This window comes from Psittacula echo, assembly GCF_963264785.1.
Source record: "Psittacula echo genome assembly, chromosome: 15".
Taxonomy (NCBI): domain Eukaryota; kingdom Metazoa; phylum Chordata; class Aves; order Psittaciformes; family Psittacidae; genus Psittacula; species Psittacula echo.
This window is the reverse complement of record NC_137751.1, coordinates 6589206-6606408: the sequence shown is the minus strand read 5'-3', so window position 1 is coordinate 6606408 and position 17203 is coordinate 6589206. Positions and strand designations below refer to the sequence as shown.

The following is a 17203-nucleotide window of genomic DNA, read 5'->3' as shown; positions in this document are numbered from 1 at the left end:
CGTGTGTCCCCCACACCGAGCATGCTGCGTCCCCCCCCGGGCCTCCCGCTTGCTTCTCCCTCCCTGGGGTGTCCCCTCCGCCACCGACGTGTCCTCCCCGTCTGCCCCGGCACCCCAGCGGGGACGGACCCGGGCGAGAAGGGGGGACACCGGGTATGGCTGTGGCCCACCCCCTGACGGGTCCCGCCCGGGCTGGGGGTCCCTGGGGTGGAGAGGACCCCCCCCATCTTTTGGTTGTTTCATTAATAAAAACAGGTGTTTTAGAAGAAGCGGTGGCGTCTTCCTCAGCAGGGCAGCCCTGCATGGGGGTGCACCCCCCCCTGCATTCCAGTGTGCCCCCCCGGGAACCCAAGACATCATTCCCCGTTGCTCTGCACGGGGGGACATTGCCGCTTTAAGAGGCGTGGCCTCCGCTGGGGTGACGTCACGGGAATGATTCCGCGCCGGCGCGCCCTCTGCGGGCAGGCAGGGCCCACCTTCCCTTGCGTCGTGACGTCACGGGCGGCGGCACCACCCGGGGGACGTGACGGCGGCCACGCGCCTGCGCGCCGCCCTCTTTCGCTCCGCCCCTCTCTTTTACCGCGCCTGTGCGCGCAGCGGGCATGGCGCATGCGCGGTAGCGCTATGTACGCTCTGCCCCCCCCCCCCCCCCCGCCCTCTACCGGCGCGCCAGGGCTGACCGCGGGAGGCGGCGCGGGGTGCGCATGCGCGGTGGGGCTCGGAGCGTCGGCGCCGCCTGTGCGCGGTGCGTGCGCGGTGCGTGTGCGGCGGCGGCGGGCGCGGGGCCGCCCCTTCCCCTCCCTCCCCTCACACGGCATGGCAGCGGGAGCGGGGACCCCCGCGGCCGCCCCCGGGCCCGCCTGCAGGCGGAGGAGGCAGCGGCCCGTGGGCTAGGCCCCGCCGCCCGCCCCCCGCCTCGACGCGGAGCCGCCGTCGCTGAGGGGCCACCCCCCTTCCCTTGACCCCCCTCATAACAAGCCCCCATCCCCGCCTCGCTCCCTCTCGCCGGGGGGGGGCGGCTCTCGGGGCCGCTCCCGGGCTGGATGAATGTGGGAGAAGATGGAGACCAAGACGATCGTCTACGACCTGGACACCTCTGGGGGGCTCATGGAGGTGAGGCCCGGGCGGCGGACGGGGGGGAGAGGCCTGGACCGGAGGAGGCCGCGGGGCTGCAAAATGGCGAGGGGCACCCACCCCCCGGAGCCCCGTGGCCATAGAAGGAAGTGCGGAGGGACGGAGGCAGCTCGCCCAATCCCCGGGAGAGGCCCTCCGGACACGGGCCCGGCGGGCGGGGCGGGCCCGGCAGAGGCCTTGTGTCCTGTCCCCCCCCGGGGCCGTTTTCCCCTCGTCGGTGAGGCGGGAGAAGGGCGCTTGGGGTCAGGGTCGGTGCCAGCCCCTCAGAGGCGCTGTCTGTGTGTCTGTCCGTGCAGCAAATCCAGGCCCTCCTGGCTCCCCCCAAGAGCGAAGATGGGGAAAAGAAGAGCAGGAGGCCCGAGAAGGAGCCCAGGCGAAGTGGCAGGGCCACTAACCACGATAGCTGCGATAGCTGCAAGGAAGGAGGGGATCTGCTGTGCTGCGATCACTGCCCCGCCGCTTTCCACCTCCAGTGCTGGTAAGGCTCGGCGCTGTCCTCCCTCCGGCTCCAGCCATCCCGGCCCAGGCAGCACCTTCCCTCCAGCAGCTCCTGCTCCCCGTTAGCTTTGCCCTGGGAAAAGGGGGGTGCACCGCAGGAACAAAAAGGAGATGCAAACCTGCACCCCCTCCCGCTCATGTCCATCCCCTTCTCTGTGGTTAATCCACAGCAGCCGGGGTGCAAAGCGTTCTGGCTGCCCTCCCTGCGGGTGGGGGTCCGCCACCCTCTTTTCTTTATGTGCTGAACAGTGGCCAAGAGGCCTGGAGGAGGAGCGAGGCCCTGGCTGCGCGGCCTGCCCGCGCTGCTGCTGCCCCTGCCCGGCCTTCCTCCACCCTCCCCAGCGGGTAACTTCCCCTCCTCACCCCTCTCCGAGGGTGCTTTGCTTGGGGGGGGACCCTCCGGAGCGCTGTGGCCGGAGGGAGGGAAGGAAGCGGTGGTGGCGTCTCCGCACCAGGCCTGACATTCCCAGCGCTTCCGTGCTGCTGCAGCTGCTGGGAATAATGGAGGTTGCTGTCTCTGTGTCTCCCTGCCTCACTGTTTACAATATGGCGACCTTCCTTTAAATTATATTTTTATTCTCAGCGCCATTTTGGCTGCATTTGTGACTTCCAAACTCTCGCAGCGCTCCCTCCAACGTGAAAACACCTTCCCTGTGGACAATCTGGCCCTCCAGGCTTTAAGATTGGCCGTGTTTATTCCTTTCCCTCCTTTTTTTCCCCTCTTCCTCCTTACTCCAGACCTGTTCTCGCAGTGTCTGCTGTGGACTGGGGGGCATTGGGATCCTCGTGCAGGGCGTTGGGTGGCTTTGTGGGTGAAGGCACATCTCCCTGCATGCAAATCTGGGTGCAGTGTGAGAGCCGAGGTGCATGTGGAGGCGGTGGTGAAGCTCTGGTCGGTGCAGGCTGCAGCGGGGAAGGACTCTTGCTGCCTTCCCTCGCAGCTTCCTGAGCTCTTGGCACAAAGCGACCCGCTCCAAAAAGCACCTCAACTTTCCATCCCAAAGTTTTTCCCCTTTTTCTGGATGCATCCCAGGCTGCCTTACCCGCATCTCCCCTTCAACAGTTGACGCAGGCGGTTTGTGTTAAATTAGCACAGCCAGAATGGATAATGGAGTGGAGGAGGGAGCGGGGCAAGTCAAACAGCTGGAGCTCGGGCGTAGAGAGTATTCTTCCTTAGGGGAGATTTTTTAACCACATTCCTTTCTCTCTTTCATGCTTTGGAGCTTTGTTTGCCACCCTGTTACAGCTGTCTGTCTGCTTTTTTCTCTCCCCCTTTTTTACTTGGTGGTTGCACTGCGTTTCTATGCTAATTGCAGGTCTCTGAACACTTATTAAACTGATTGCTGATACCAGGAAAACCGAGTGTGTGGTCACAGTTCTGTAGGGAGTGTCCCGTTAGCAGCATGTAGCCAGACGAACCCGACAATGCTGTAGCATGCAGCCATGACATCATCCCCTCCTACCCTCAGGAAGTGCTACTGGTGGTAGTGCAGATCCTCTAACATTTACTAGGAGGACACTAATTGTTTAATTATTTTTGTCCAGCATTCTTGATGGGCTTTAATTGAAGTTCTGGGGGGGGGGGGTTAACTTCTCCGTGGCATAGTTGCTTAAAAATTCAGTGTTTGCTTTCAGATGCTGCTGAGCGCATCCTGAGCCTTCTCTTAGCGAGGCTGGAGCTATGGTTAAAGCTTCACGTTTTGAGGTGGAAGAGCTATGACTAATGCTGTAGGGCTTCCTGGTTGACTCTTGAGTCTTGGTTAAGTCTAACTGTAAATGAGACCGCTTTGTGCCTGGCTAAATCTGGCTGAATTTCATGACTTAATTTGGCAAGTTTCTTGTAGTTGGTGAGTGGGAAGCAGTCGTGTAAATCGGGTATTGGTAAAGCTTTGGCTGTGCTTGAGTTAGTTACATTATAATTACTTAAAATGTATATACTTTTGGCTAGCTGGTCATCTTTTGAAACAGAAATGGAAGGAGCAGTTGTGATGATGCTTTCTCACTTCAGTTGTTGCTTTTCCTGGGGTGTCCTTTTGACAGTGGCACAGACCCTGCTGTGGGATGTGGCATGGTTTGGAGTGGCACAGGAGATAGGCTTCACCTAAAGCTCTCTGGCTGGGATCTGGTTCTGCCTCCCTGCTCATGGAAGCCTGTCCATGGCTTGGCCAAGGTCTTCCTGTGAACCAGGTTGTCTTGAAAGGATGCTCAGGTTTTGTATTCCTGTTTTCTTCCTTTTACCACCTGCACCTTCCTTGAAGTAAGCTTCTTTTCTGGCTATAAACTTAGGCATAAAGGCAGCACTTGTAACTTCCTTTCTGCCTCCTTTTGGTTTTGTTTTTGAAGAGTAGCAGCTGTAATGCAATGCTTGTTTGAAGTCATTTGGATAGCAGTTTAAATGCTCTGCTGGGGCATAGTAGCTGAATAGTGTCGACAGCTTACCTGTTCTTTAAATATGTATTACAGTCTTTAGCACCAGGTTGCATTTATTATCAGCATAGAAAAAATTAAAGAGAAATTAAGAAGAGCAGCTCTTAATTGGTCTGGGGTTTGTAATCAGTTGATTAAAGCTGTGTAGAGAGACCATACTATAAAAGACAATGAATGACAAGGGTGTGATCAGCCCAAGTCGTGCAGGCAGCTGGAGACAAACCCAGGAGTTAACCCAGCTCAGTAGCCCATAAACTAGTTTGGTGTCTTCCTGTGTCAAGAAGTCTTCTCTGTCGTGTTGTTTGAACCTGTAGTGAGCAAGTTGGCTTCATTAGGTAAGTGTGTGGTGCTCAAACTTCAGCACTTTGCTCTAACTTCTGTTTGGGGTCTGAACCTGTTGTTGTCTGCAGGAAACAGAAGACACTCGGCCAAAATCCCCCAAACTTTCCGAGCCTGATAGTATTGCACATCTCTGATGGTAAATAACAAGTTCTGTTGATGCATTGTGCAAGTGGCTTCCTCATTCATCTGTCAGCGTGTCAGCTCTTCTCACAACTCCATTTCAGAACCTCTAGCTCAGCATAAAACTCCTGCAGGTACTGTGAGAGCCCATAGAGCAGGAGGATCACCAGCCAGGCTGCAGATAAAGTGGCTTGGTGGAAGGGATACAGGAAAGTGTAAAATCCCTTCCAGACACTTAGTTTCAATATACTTGGATTAGTGTTGTGGTCAGGTGACTGTCTTCAGGTTTGAATTTACAGAGAGGGCTGGGGTTTTTTCAGTCCTTAGTAATTCTTGAAACAGAGTGAAGGGTTTTTAGCTCTTAAGTCTGCTTTTGGTTATACTGTTTGCCCATAATCCGCTGCTTTGGGTAATGGTGCAGCCTGCATTTCCATTCTGTTGTTCTGCCTTAACCCAGGCCCCTGGGAATGGTGTACGCTCCTTCTTTACATGATTGAAACCCAATTTTCCAGTGCTTTTCTATTCTTCCCCTTTTATATCCTCCTTCTGGCTATGTGATTGTTAGAATTCCCTGTGTTTTCTGGAGCTCGTGGTAAACTCGATTCACGTTGAAGCCCGTTTGCAGTGTCTGATGTTGCAAATTCATTACAGCTTCGCTGAAGGATTAGAAAGGTCCCTGGGAGAGGAAAAGTTTAGTTAACAAGCAGGGGGAGGGGAATGACAACAGGAGGGAGAACTAACACAGAACAGTTTTGTGTCGAGGTTTTTTTTTCATCCCTGTTTTTGAAGTCTCACTGCCTGAGTTTTCGGTGGGAGAAGCCCAAAATCACCAACCTTGCTGAATGCTGCTCTTCACATCCCTCTTACAAATCCCTGCTGCTGGCTATGAGGCACTGCTAGCACGGCAAAGTGACCTGAGGTACCTAAAGCTGCCCCCTACCCTAAACAGACAGTACCAGTTTGATGGCACTGCCCAGCAAAAACACTTTCCTTAGCTGCTGGAGAGGTGCGCTGCACCCATACTAGGGCCTGCTAGCTCCATCAACACTTCCCTCTCCATGTTTATATTTGGAGCCTTTGGCTCCATTTCTCCTTCATTTTGGCAGTCTTTGCCAAAGTTGTCGAAGAACTGGAGTAACAGAGCTGCAAAGAGAAGGAGTGAAGCTTAAACTAGCCTGAGTTTTGCATATTTTCTATGAGTCACAGTGGGTAAGTGCTTTGCACAAAGAGTGGGAAAAAGTTGTGTTAGGTAGGACACCTATAACTCTTCCCCCCTTTACTCAGGTCTGAAATGTCCTGCTTTTATCTTGGCATTTGGTCTGGATTTGGGTTTTTTACATAAATATCCATTCTCTGGGAGGGGAGGGAAACTTTAGCCTGTCTATTGTGTTAGCTAATCCTTCCTCTAATGGGCATCTTTGGCTGCCTCCAGAGTTTCAGGTGAAGCTTTGAATGGTCTGAAGCATCTGCTGCTGCAAGGAGTGGCAGGATGGCCAGAAATGCTGCTGGAGAGGTTAGCTTCATCCCTAATAGTGAACTACAGAGGAGCAAGTTTCTGTATATTGACTTCATTGTGTTGCTGGCGCTTCTGACAGCTTCAAAAGCTTGTGGTTTAACTGCAGAAAGTTTGTATTTTGAAGCTTTCTGGGTTGATTTGACATTAAATAACTGGCAAAACACCTACTTGAATGTTCATGTGGTTGCATTTTGAAGATCAGAGTAAGCTCTTCTGTTCCAAACATTAATTTAAACGTATCTACCTTTACTGATAGTTTGTTAAAACAATAGTTTTAAGTATATACTTTTTAAAACCCACCTAAAGTGTGGGGTTTGTGTGTCTTTGGTTCTGATATTGGGTAGCATTGGGACCAGCCTGGTCTCGATCCTAAACTAGAAGGAAGCAGTGGCACTGCCTTGGTTCCTTACTGTGGAGGGTCACTGCGCATGTTCCTGCAGGTGTGGTAACATGATCAGTCTTGGCAGTTCTGTTGAGCAAAGTTTTACCAATGAGATCTTTCCTTCTCCTTGTTTTGTCCTAAATCGCTCCATGCAAAGGCAGATAAGGTCAGCCCAAATCTACCAATTTAAGCTGAGGGCACCAGAAAACCATTCACAGTAAGAATCTGATGAATTAATCCAACTTTGGGGCTTACAAACCATGATTCTCACCTGTGTGTGCTTGTGTTAAACTGAGAGTGAGCAGATTTTGCAGCATGGGCAAGAGTTGGGCATTCTGATCAAGCCGTGGATCGCTGCTGCTGCTTTCACTATCAGCATAAAGTGGTAGGAGCAAGGCATTAGGGTTCTGACACAGTCAAGAAGGGATGTTTAGCTGCTTAACGCTTTGTCTTCAGGCATGGCTGCTGTATGGACTAGCATTATGTCAAACACCCATAATGAACTGGAGCTGTTTAAAAGGCACAGTATGAGACTGTTAATAAGGAAAGTTCTCTGCTGTTTTGTCCCTTTGCTTGGGAAAGTGCCAGTTTTGTTGACTGGGACTTGTGGGACTGAGGACTCTTTCTTTGTGGACTCCTAAAGTTCAGTAGATTGCAGTGGCTTCAAGGTGGGGTTCAGGGCTTTGTTCATGCTGCTTCAGAGCTGGTCTTTCCTGGTGTGTCAGACCTGCAGGCGTGACTCATGGAAAGGTCTTCCCAGAGGAATTCCAGCTCCTCCAGGCATTTGCAAAGGAAATTCTTAATTGGATTAGATTCATAATACTAATCTGCTAATGACTGTTTGTTATGGAGATCTTAGCACTATCTTGTAAATATATTCACCTTATTTAGCTTGCCTCATGTCTTTTATCATGGACAAGCTGTTAAGATTGTACACCCGCCTGCGGATCTTGGAGTTGGGAATGGGAGGACTGTGTTTAGTACACAAAATCATGTAATACTCATTATTCTTCCCTCTCTTTACATTTCTCAGTGTTGCTTTAGGTGGGGGTAGTAAATGGGAAGTGGTAATGATGAGCATGTCTAGCATCAGGCTGTGCTTCTCTTACAGAGGGTGTGAAGGACATCTGGAGTGGGGAGGGCCCCCACAGTGTTGTCAGGAACAGAGCTGTGTATTTTTGATAGGAGTCAGGACCAAATATGCTGCTTTTTCTTCCTGAAACTCACCTTTTTGACTTGGCTTGTAGGTGCTGTTGTGGTGGTGTGAAGAACACACTGCACGGAGGGCAAGGCTCCTGGCTGGTTCCTTGTATAAAACAGAGTCAATTCAGGATTTCAGTTGTAGCATCAATACTGAAACAGCCTTTCTGCATAATAAAGGCACTAACATCAATTCTGTTTATTGACCCACACAAGTGGATGGATGTTAAGCTGGTTTTGTTGCTGGACTGACTCACTGGTAGGTGTCAGGCTCTTGATTTTTTCCTGTGCTCCAGAGCCCTTACTAATCCTTGAGTCAGTAGCAAATAGCAGAAACCTGCCGAGAAGAAAGAGAGCTTCCAGAGCAGGAAGGACATTGTATCTTCCTGAGAGCAAGTGTTACAAAGTCTGTATAGTCGGGGTGTGCTGCCTGTTGCAATATAAATCACATGAGGAGGATGTACCTGTGTTTAACCAGTCAGGAAGTAAGCTAGGAGTTGTGAGAATGCTAATGTATCTGAGATTATAGTATGCATTTGTTGTAGGGGAATGAAGTAGTGGGTTTAAAAGAAGGGAGTGTAAGCAAAAAGTATCTTGTCACGTCAGGTTACTGGCTAAACTTGTGATTCCTGTGACATGGTCAGAATGTCACAGCTGGCTTTTTCTCCTTTTGTAGTCGATTTATGTTGCTTCCGACTCCACTGCTCTCAGGATGTTTGCCCAGCTTCCTCAAAGGAATGCTGTGGTATCCAGTAGCTGTAAGCTGAGTAAAAATGGCGTTGTACCTTCCTTTTAACAAAGGGGTTGACAGATGTCAGATGTAATGCAATTGCATACCTTTTTAGGGTATGGAGTAAGTGCTTCTTATGGCCAAAAATGAAGGAAAAAGAATCTAGAAGTCATTCTTCCAGTCGCTGTGTCAGATCATGAGTACAAAAGGCAAAGAGCATCTCAGCCAGCTGAGGGAAACGTGGTGCCTGAACACAACTCTAACCTATTTCTGCTGATGTCTGCTCTGCACGAGTCACTTGAAGTAAACTAGATGGAGCTGGAGATTACCCGCTTTGAAGCCTGCAGAAAGCAGTGGCCTGAGGATGCAATTTAGGAGGCTGCAAGCCCCATGCTGAATTTCTGGCAAGCGCTAGTGATTGGTGTGAAACACCTGCCTGGACAGCCCCTGACTTTGGGCAAGCAGCACATGAACTTCCCAGTGATCTCCGTCTAGAATAGCAGCAGGAGCAGGATATGAAGGTGATCTGGAAAAAGCAGAGAAAAATGCATGCCCTTCTTTTGGTGGGTTTTTCTATTGCTGCTCTTTTCCATCTCTTCCCCTGTGTTCATGGGAAAGCCTCATCCACATGGAGATGTCAGAATTACACTTCACTTGTGCCTGTGTGAAGACAAATTCATCCTTTTGCTTTTATGGATCTGTCCTTCATCCTCTTCTAATGTGCTGCTTTCCTTTTTTCCACCTTATTGCTTCTGTCCTTTCACCCCTGTCTCCTTGGAACGCATTCAGGATGGCTGGGGCTGAATGTGTTCGCTCCTCTGAAACCTCTCAGACCTGTGTTTTGATTATTTTTTCTTCCCCCACCAGAGATGTCTCTTCATTTATTGTTCTTTAAAATCAAAATTGGATGAAGCGATTCTCACTTGAGCTGTGTTGTTCCTCAGGCCTTTTTTTCCCTGATGCTGCCCTGTGTGTCATCCTGCTTTGTGAAGATGACTTCTAATCTGTTAAGAAGATGGTGCTGTAAAGATCTGAACACTTAACAATGAACCTGGACGCTGAATTCAGGCTATTGTTGCTATTGTCTGCAATGCAGACATGAGTGATGCATGGAAAAGAAACAGGAGTCAGGATGTGCAGAACACTTGAATTTCTGCATCTGACCCAAATTTTCCAAAGTCAACAAGTCTTCCTGTTGAATTCCATGATTTCTGCTTAGAAATAAAAAGCTGCATGGTTCCCGAGCAGATATGTCCCAAATATCAGAGTTCATAACCAATATCAGAGTTGATAACCAGCGAAACTCACTGAAAAACAAGATCAGAAAGCCTCAGGTGGTATTATACAGTTTTTAAAGCACATTTATTTATATAGATGTGTACTTGGTGGATTTTAGACCTTCATGGAAGTTTAATATCTTAAAACCCACTAGTTTTTGTCAGCTTTTAATGAGGGTAATAACGGGTTGTCTACGGAATGGTCTCTGTGGGCCAGGTTCTCTCCATAAATAGAAGTTGCTAATTACATTAGGTGATCACATGTTTACATGCAGCTTATCCAATGCATTGGACTCTCCTGTTTGTCAAGTTTGAGACAGAAATCATACAATCATAGAATAGTTAGGGTTGGAAAGGACCTTGAGATCATCCAGTTCCAACCCCCCTGCCATGGGCAGGGACACCCCACACCAAACCATGCCACCCAAGGACTCATCCAACCTGGCCTTGAACACCACCAGGGATGGAGCATTCACAACCTCCCTGGGCAACCCATTCCAGTGCCTCAGCACCCTCACAGTAAAGAATTTCTTCCTTAGATCCAATCTAAACTTCCCCTGTTTCAGTTTGAACCCGTTACCCCTTGTCCTGTCACTACAGTCCCTGATGAGTTGTCCATCCTCAGCATCCCTGTAGGCCCCCTTCAGATACTGGAAGGCTGCTCTGAGGTCTCCACGCAGCCTTCTCTTCTCCAGGCTGAACAGCCCCAACTTTCTCAGCCTGTCTTCATACGGGAGGTGCTCCAGTCCCCCGATCATCCTCGTGGCCTCCTCTGGACTTGTTCCAACAGTTCCATGTCCTTTTTATGTTGAGGACACCAGAACTGCACACAATACTCCAAGTGAGGTCTCACGAGAGCAGAGCAGAGGAGCAGGATCACCTCCTTCGACCTGCTGGTCACACTGCTTTTGATGCAGCCCAGGATACGGTTGCTTTCTGGGCTGCGAGCGTACGCTGCTGGCTCATGTTCATTTTTTCATCGACCAACACCCCCAAGTCCTTCTCTGCCCAACCTGTAGCTGTGCCTGGGTTTGCTCCGACCCAGGTGTTCTGCTTCATGTTCTGCTTCATCCCATGTGAGGGAACTTTCCTGATTCCTTGGGATTGGCTATGCATGGGGAGGACGCTGGTGACAGTAGGAAGGGAAGTGAGGTAAGGTGGGTAACACCTGCATCCATGATGTTGTACTTGGCTTTCCCTTCTCAGGATGGGACTAGCAGTAGCAGTTTGAGGGTGGGTACAAGTAAATAACTTCACTGGCTTCAAAATACTCAAATTCACAAGGCACCAGTGCTTTGGTTTGTGGTTCTTACTGCTGCCAGAGGCTTGAATGATGTTCTGCCCTTGCGGTGGTGAACACTGGCTGGTTTAGAAGGTAGAGATAAGCATACAGTAAATGAAATGTTGGGATTTAGCATACCTGTTACTTCTTAGACTTCTAGAGTCTTCCTCCACTCTTGTACTGGCACATAGAAAGATTATGTTAGCCTAATTTTAACTTGTGTGCATCTTGTTTCTCACTGTCTGGCTATAAAATGGTGTTTTAATCACGCTTCTGTTCTCTGTCTGTTGCTGAACCCTGACTTCCAACTCTGGCCATGCTGCTGGAAAGATGCATGCTAAGCTGATGCAGTGTTCCAGTTGGTGGGATAGTTGGTGACCTGTGAAATGGCCACTTCAGTTCCCTTCCTTGCATACTGGTAGCCAAAATCTGCCACTGCAAAATCTTCCAGTATCTGAAGGGGGCCTACAAGGATGCTGGGAATGGACTCTTCATCAGGGACTGTAGTGACAGGACAAGGGGTAACGGGTTCAAACTTAAACAGGGGAAGTTTAGATTGGATCTAAGGAAGAAGTTCTTTACTGTGAGGGTGGTGAGGCACTGGAATGGGTTGCCCAGGGAGGTTGTGAATGCTCCATCCCTGGCGGTGTTCAAGGCCAGGTTGGATGAGGCCTTGGGTGACATGGTTTAGTGTGAGGTGTCCCTGCCCATGGCAGGGGGGTTGGAACTGGATGATCTTAAGGTCCTTTCCAACCCAAACTATTCTATGATTCTGTGATTCTAAAATAACTCTGTACTGATCTGTCCGGTGATGTCCAGGTCTCCTTGCTGGATGTTACTAATTTAAAACTTTTTCTGTGCATTCTCAGGGCTTCCACTTCAATGTGAACAAAGTTATGCTGGCTGCTATCAAGGTATTTTTCACTAGTTCCCTCAGGAGGAGATGCACCACAGATTAAAGTCTAGTGGCTGATGCTGTGTAGGTCATGCAGATTGCACTGCTGGCTTCAAGTAGGTCTAACTTCATAGGCAAGTCTAGTTGAGACCAGAAAGTTCCTGAAACTGTGTAAGAGTTAATGTGATCAGGTCGTGCTTGCAGGTCTGTAAAGAGCAAAGATTATGCCTGGCTTATGTAAGGTTTGGTGGTGTCTGCATTGGTGCTTGAGAAATGTTCAGCATCATCAGGGAGACTGTCATGGAACTATAGAATAGTTTGGATTGAAGGGATCTTAAAGCTCATACGGTTCCAGCCCCCTGCCAGAGGCAGGGACACCTTCCACTAGAGCAGGTTGCTCCAAGCCCGTGTGTCCAACCTGGCCTTGAACACTGCCAGGGAGGGGTATTTCTTGTACTCCTGAGCACTGGGACTTTATCCATGTCAATGAGCAGAACTTGGAGACCTTCACTGAGTAGTTTGTGCTGAAGAATAATCCTGAAACTACTGGAACAAGGGAGAGAGCTGACACTTTTCCTAATAACCCTCTTGGAATCTTGACTTCTGGCTTCAGAAAACAGTAAACTTCCCATTGATCCAAGAATTGCAATAGGAAGGTAAAAGAGTTGCAGTGGGGAGAAACTTGAAACAGCTGATAGTTTGTTTCAGGTGCTTTTATTATGTATAAGGTAGAGGCTCTGGGTGTCCTCCTCCTGTTTTGGAGCAGCAGTGAGCAGAAGTGTGTAGCTGGGATGCAGTAAAACTGTTTCAAAGCCCTGAATTTGTAAATGCTGTGACTTTCTCTGTTTCTCAATGGGGTATTTGTAATGCCTTGACAGTGAAGTTGGTTTCCTGGTTTGTTTTAGTTGCGGCTGGCATTGAGGCCCTGCTGTAGGAAGCCGGGGAGCCTTGTTCTTTATGAAGCTGGTAGAACAGCTGTAGCTCTATCCATCACTGGGATAAATAGGAGTCCAATAGAAGAGCCGAAAGCTTTCTTCCTTTAACTGGCAAACATAACCAGCATCCTTCATTATAAGCCTGTCACTGAGTTATTTAGAAGATTAAATGTTCTTGCCTACATTTTTTCGTGAAGTTGCTATCTTCCTCTGCACAGAAAAGAAAACCCTAAGTCAGATGTTGAAAACAACTGACATCAGAGACAAGCTATTCAGGAAAGCCTCCCCAGACACTGGTTTGTTTTCCTGCCACCACAATCCCAGCCTGATAGCTGGCTGTATCCTGGTGGGTCCGGAGCGCGCTCTCAGCAGTGTCAACGTGCCTTTGACGCAAGATGGCCACCAGGAATGCCGTGTGTAAATAACTTCAGGTTTGCTTCTAACTGGTTCCTTTGAGAGCCGTGGCCCAGTTCATAGTGAAGAAGGTGCCATTCCGTGGAGTGTTTGTTTACTTATTTATTGAGGTCAGCAAAGTGAAGAGTAATCACGGGATTCAGACTACAACAGGCATCTGATGTATGAGAGCTCCGGGGTGTGAAATTGAAAAGCTAAGTGGCTTCATGCTATTGTTTGCTTGATAAAAACTCCTAATGTGTGGGTAACTCTTGAAGATTTATTTCTTCATAGCCATTTAAACTTTATTTAAGAGAGGCTTTGCATGATGTTCTGACCATGGAAGAGCAAATCCTGACAACACAAATCTAGTTTGAATTTAATGGAGATGGCATTTCTTTAGAAAAGAGTCATGAGGCTCATAATATGGCAAATGACTTCCTATCTGTGTAGTGGCTTTTGAATAAACAGTGATAAATATCTCCTTTGATTTTCAGAGGCTTTGTGTGAGTTGGTCTTCCAGGTGTTTGTATAGATCCTAACTTTGAAAGCAGCCCCAGTTTTTCAGAGCTGTCTTTGTCTTCAATTCAGAAGCATGCTTGATTTGGGGCACACCAAACATTCCAGGTAAAACAGTGCTGGTCACTGCTCTCTCCTGTGATGACAGAAGGGGAAACTCTGAAGCAAAGGTTCAGTGGATCAGGATAGTACATCTCGTTGGTGTGTAGTTGGAAAGAGATGTGTTGTAAGTGAAGATAAAGTTGGTGCTGTACAATTGCAGGTCCTGTTGGCAGCCAACACTAAGGGCTGGAGATCTGCATGCTAGTGAACCTATGAAAGATAAGGAGAAAAGGGCCGTGGTGCTCCTGCCAGAGTGTTAATTCTTGCCGTGGTTATGAAGATCAAGTATCTTGTTCAGACTTAAAAATCAGTTTCTCTTATGCTTACAGTAAAAGGTTGACAGATGTGGTCATAACTACTCAATTAAAACAGCATTCCTTAGCGCTTCCCTGGCTTTATGCTAAGACCCAGGAAACACTCTGTGCCCGCAGAGGGGCCAGCGGTGCAGGAGCAGTGTTCATCAGTCTTTGTTAGTGCAGCAGGCTGCCTTGATGAACAGTTCATTAACCACGAGAAGCAGAATCAGTCTTTTAATACACTTGCTATAGCAGCTAGGCCCTGACAGCAAGCAAAAAAACTCAGGAGGCTACTCTGAGAGCTAAAACCTCACTGCTGGTGTGAAACTAATCTTTCCCCCTCCTTCCACAAGCCTTTGGGTAGCAGCATTCATTAAAACACTTCTCCAAGCTGTCGTTTAAGAGTACTGTGCATGTAGGATCTCATGGTTGTTGAGCAGATAGTTCAGCATAACAAATGGGACAATAACATATACACTGAGGAAGAAAAGCATTCTAACCCTCCTCGGCACCTCTCTGGATTCACGGTGGCATTAATTGTTTCATTGTAAGAGGCGTAAGATTGAGGTAACTGTTAAAACAAATAACCAGGAGGCATCTGGCAGCGTGCGGATCCCTGGCACGCTGCTTGGAATGGGGCAGACGTGTTTCCAGCGGTTCAGGCACGCTCGTCGGTACCTTCAGAGGGATGAATTCCCTATGAACAAATCAAATTCTGTGGGTTCTTTTCCCCCTGAGGTGTTGGGAGGGGGGGAATGAGCCTGATGAATCCCTGCTCGCTGTAGCTGTGGATCTGAGAGCTCCCTTTCTAGCAGGAGTTGTTGCAGGATCCACCTTAGGGCTCGGAATGGATTTGCGCAGCAGCAAGCACACGGGGTCATTTGTTACTCTCCTCCTTCCACCCCCTTTCCCTGCTTCTGTCAGTTTGGGGCTCACTGCTTTAGCCAAACGTTTGAGGCTTTATGTAAAGCAGCCAGTAGTCGAGGTTTTGGTGCTCGCATCTAGAGCCTGATCTCTTGTTCATCCAAGTCCTCCAGGAAATGCGAAACATAAGCTGCAGGTATGTTTGTGCATATACACGGAGCTCTGCGCTTCTGGAGCGCCTGGAACACGGAGGCCTCCGAAAGCCTGCTCTCCTCCTCAAAATGGCTGCCAGATGTGTTGGCTCTACTGAATTCCCTGGAGCCTGACACCAGAAATGCTGAGGTTATTGCCAGTTTGGTTCTTGCTGCGGTCTGCCTTCAGTCTTCCAGGCAAGACCGAGTGTGACCCTGGGTGGCTGCGGTACCTGTGGAGGTTTAATGCTGGCACACTGGTGCGCTCGGGGCAAGGCTCGCCGGGACTCTGTTTAAACAAAGGAAGCGTGTTTGTTTGTACAGCTCAAGCTTGGGAGCCTGGGCTGGGATCCTAAGCCATTTCCCTGTGCTAGGAGCAAGATTCTCAAGGAAGGCAGCCTCTCCCTTTGCTGCAGAGCACAGCTCTTACCGGCCAACAAATACGTGTCTTATCGTCGCTGGCTTGTCGGTGCTGGAGACTACTTAAAGCTTAACTTGGGTTGGGCTTGATGACTGTCTGTAGGTGAAATAAACAGTATAGAGACTCCTGAAGTGAACCACAGTCTGGCTCCTCACCCTCATGTGGCTTCTTGGGCTGGTCTTGTAAGCTTATGAGAGAGATGGGGTTATTCAGGCTAAGAGGAGAAGGCTCTGGGGAAGCCATGGAGCAGCTCCAGTGCCTAAAGGGGCTACGAGAAACCTGGAGAGGGGCTTTGGACAAGGGCCTGTAGGGACAAGACAAGGGGAATGGCTTTAACCTGCCAGAGGGGAGACTGAGATGAGCTCTTAGGCAGAAGCTCTTCCCTGTGAGGGTGCTGAGGCGCTGGCCTAGGGTGCCCAGAGAAGCTGTGGCTGCCCCATCCCTGGCAGTGTTCAAGGCCAGGTTGGACACAGGGGCTTGGAGCAAGCTGCTCCAGTGGAAGGTGTTCCTGCCCGTGGCAGGGGTTGGGACTGGATGAGCTTTAAGATCCCTTCAACCCAAACTATTCCATGATTCTATGATGTCCCAGTCAGTGGGAAATGGAGCTTCTAGGTCCTGTGATAGAGCATCTCTCTGTTGAGTGTTGAGCACAAGGGAGCACTCTTGCTATGCAGCTGTCATCATTCTGCATCAGTAGGCAGAACTTCTAAAAGTATTATCTTACGCCCCGCTGCATGGTAAGTGCCTGTTTTTCTGACAGCATGTACACTTCTTCTGCAACAGTCAGCACTTTGCTGAAATAACAAATCTTAATGATAAAGAGGTGTTGGAAGTTCTTGGGCTAGTAGTAGGATCTGTAAGGAAAGTATCAGCTAACATATGCTGCTCTGCTTCTAACTGAGGAGAAGTGTTTCTCGAAATAATCCTCCTTACTCCTTCATGTAAGTTGCTTTGGTTTATTTCTAGCATCCAAATGAGAATGTCATTTTGATGTGGTGCAGCTTTTATAGTAAGTACAGATCCATATGAGTAGGATGTATCTTGTGCTTCATAGCCAAGGCAAGCTGTATATGGTGACGCCTTTAAGAGTATTTGGGTTGCCTTAAGATAGAAAGTGGTTTCCACCATTAAGTAAGCGTGCCCATGGATGGAGTACATGGGAAGCAGTGGGTAGACTTCATGGCAGCTTGTTCAGTTGGACTCACACTGCAAATCCAGGGGATGCAAACGCTTGGATACATGACTGTGCTTGCTGCACGGGAATCTGTGTAGTCTTATGTGGAGTAATCAAGTTATTTCAGGAGGCACTGGTGTTAGGATGGAGGTGTATGTGTTGCACACCAAGTGAATCTTTTTACCTTTGCTGTTCAATTCTAAGGCTGTCTTCTGAACCTGTGGAGATGAGATGGGTGTCGTGGAAGGCTGCTTAGAGGTGTCCTCCGAAGTGGATATAGGGGGGGACAAAACCAGGGAGCATCTGTAGGGAGCAGAGCCTGCAGAGCTACCCTGACTCGGGCTGGTGTCCATGAGGAGAGGCCTTCAGAAATAACAATAAAGCATTGCTTTGTGCTTCTCTTGTAGCAACCCTCCGCTCAGTGAGGAAATGCTGCCTCCGGGGGAATGGATGTGTCACCGCTGCACTGTACGCCGCAAGGTAAAGCCTCTCCTACCAGCCATGG

General features: G+C 49.2%; 1 protein-coding gene across 3 annotated transcripts in view; it reads left to right on the top strand.

Annotated features, from left to right (window-relative positions):
• The first annotated feature begins 718 nt into the window (after window positions 1-718).
• Window positions 719-17203, top strand: part of PHF12 (PHD finger protein 12) — a 33631-nt gene continuing 17146 nt past the window's right edge. For 2 of the 3 annotated variants that reach the window (XM_080630192.1, XM_080630191.1), the window contains exons 1-3: window positions 719-1113; window positions 1431-1612; window positions 17106-17178. In XM_080630192.1, coding sequence (XP_080486318.1) covers window positions 1048-1113; window positions 1431-1612; window positions 17106-17178 — 321 coding nt within the window. In that variant the 5' untranslated portion in view covers window positions 719-1047. Of the gene's footprint in view, window positions 1114-1430; window positions 1613-17105; window positions 17179-17203 lie in introns of those variants that run through there. The other variant, XM_080630193.1, reaches the window with a different exon arrangement.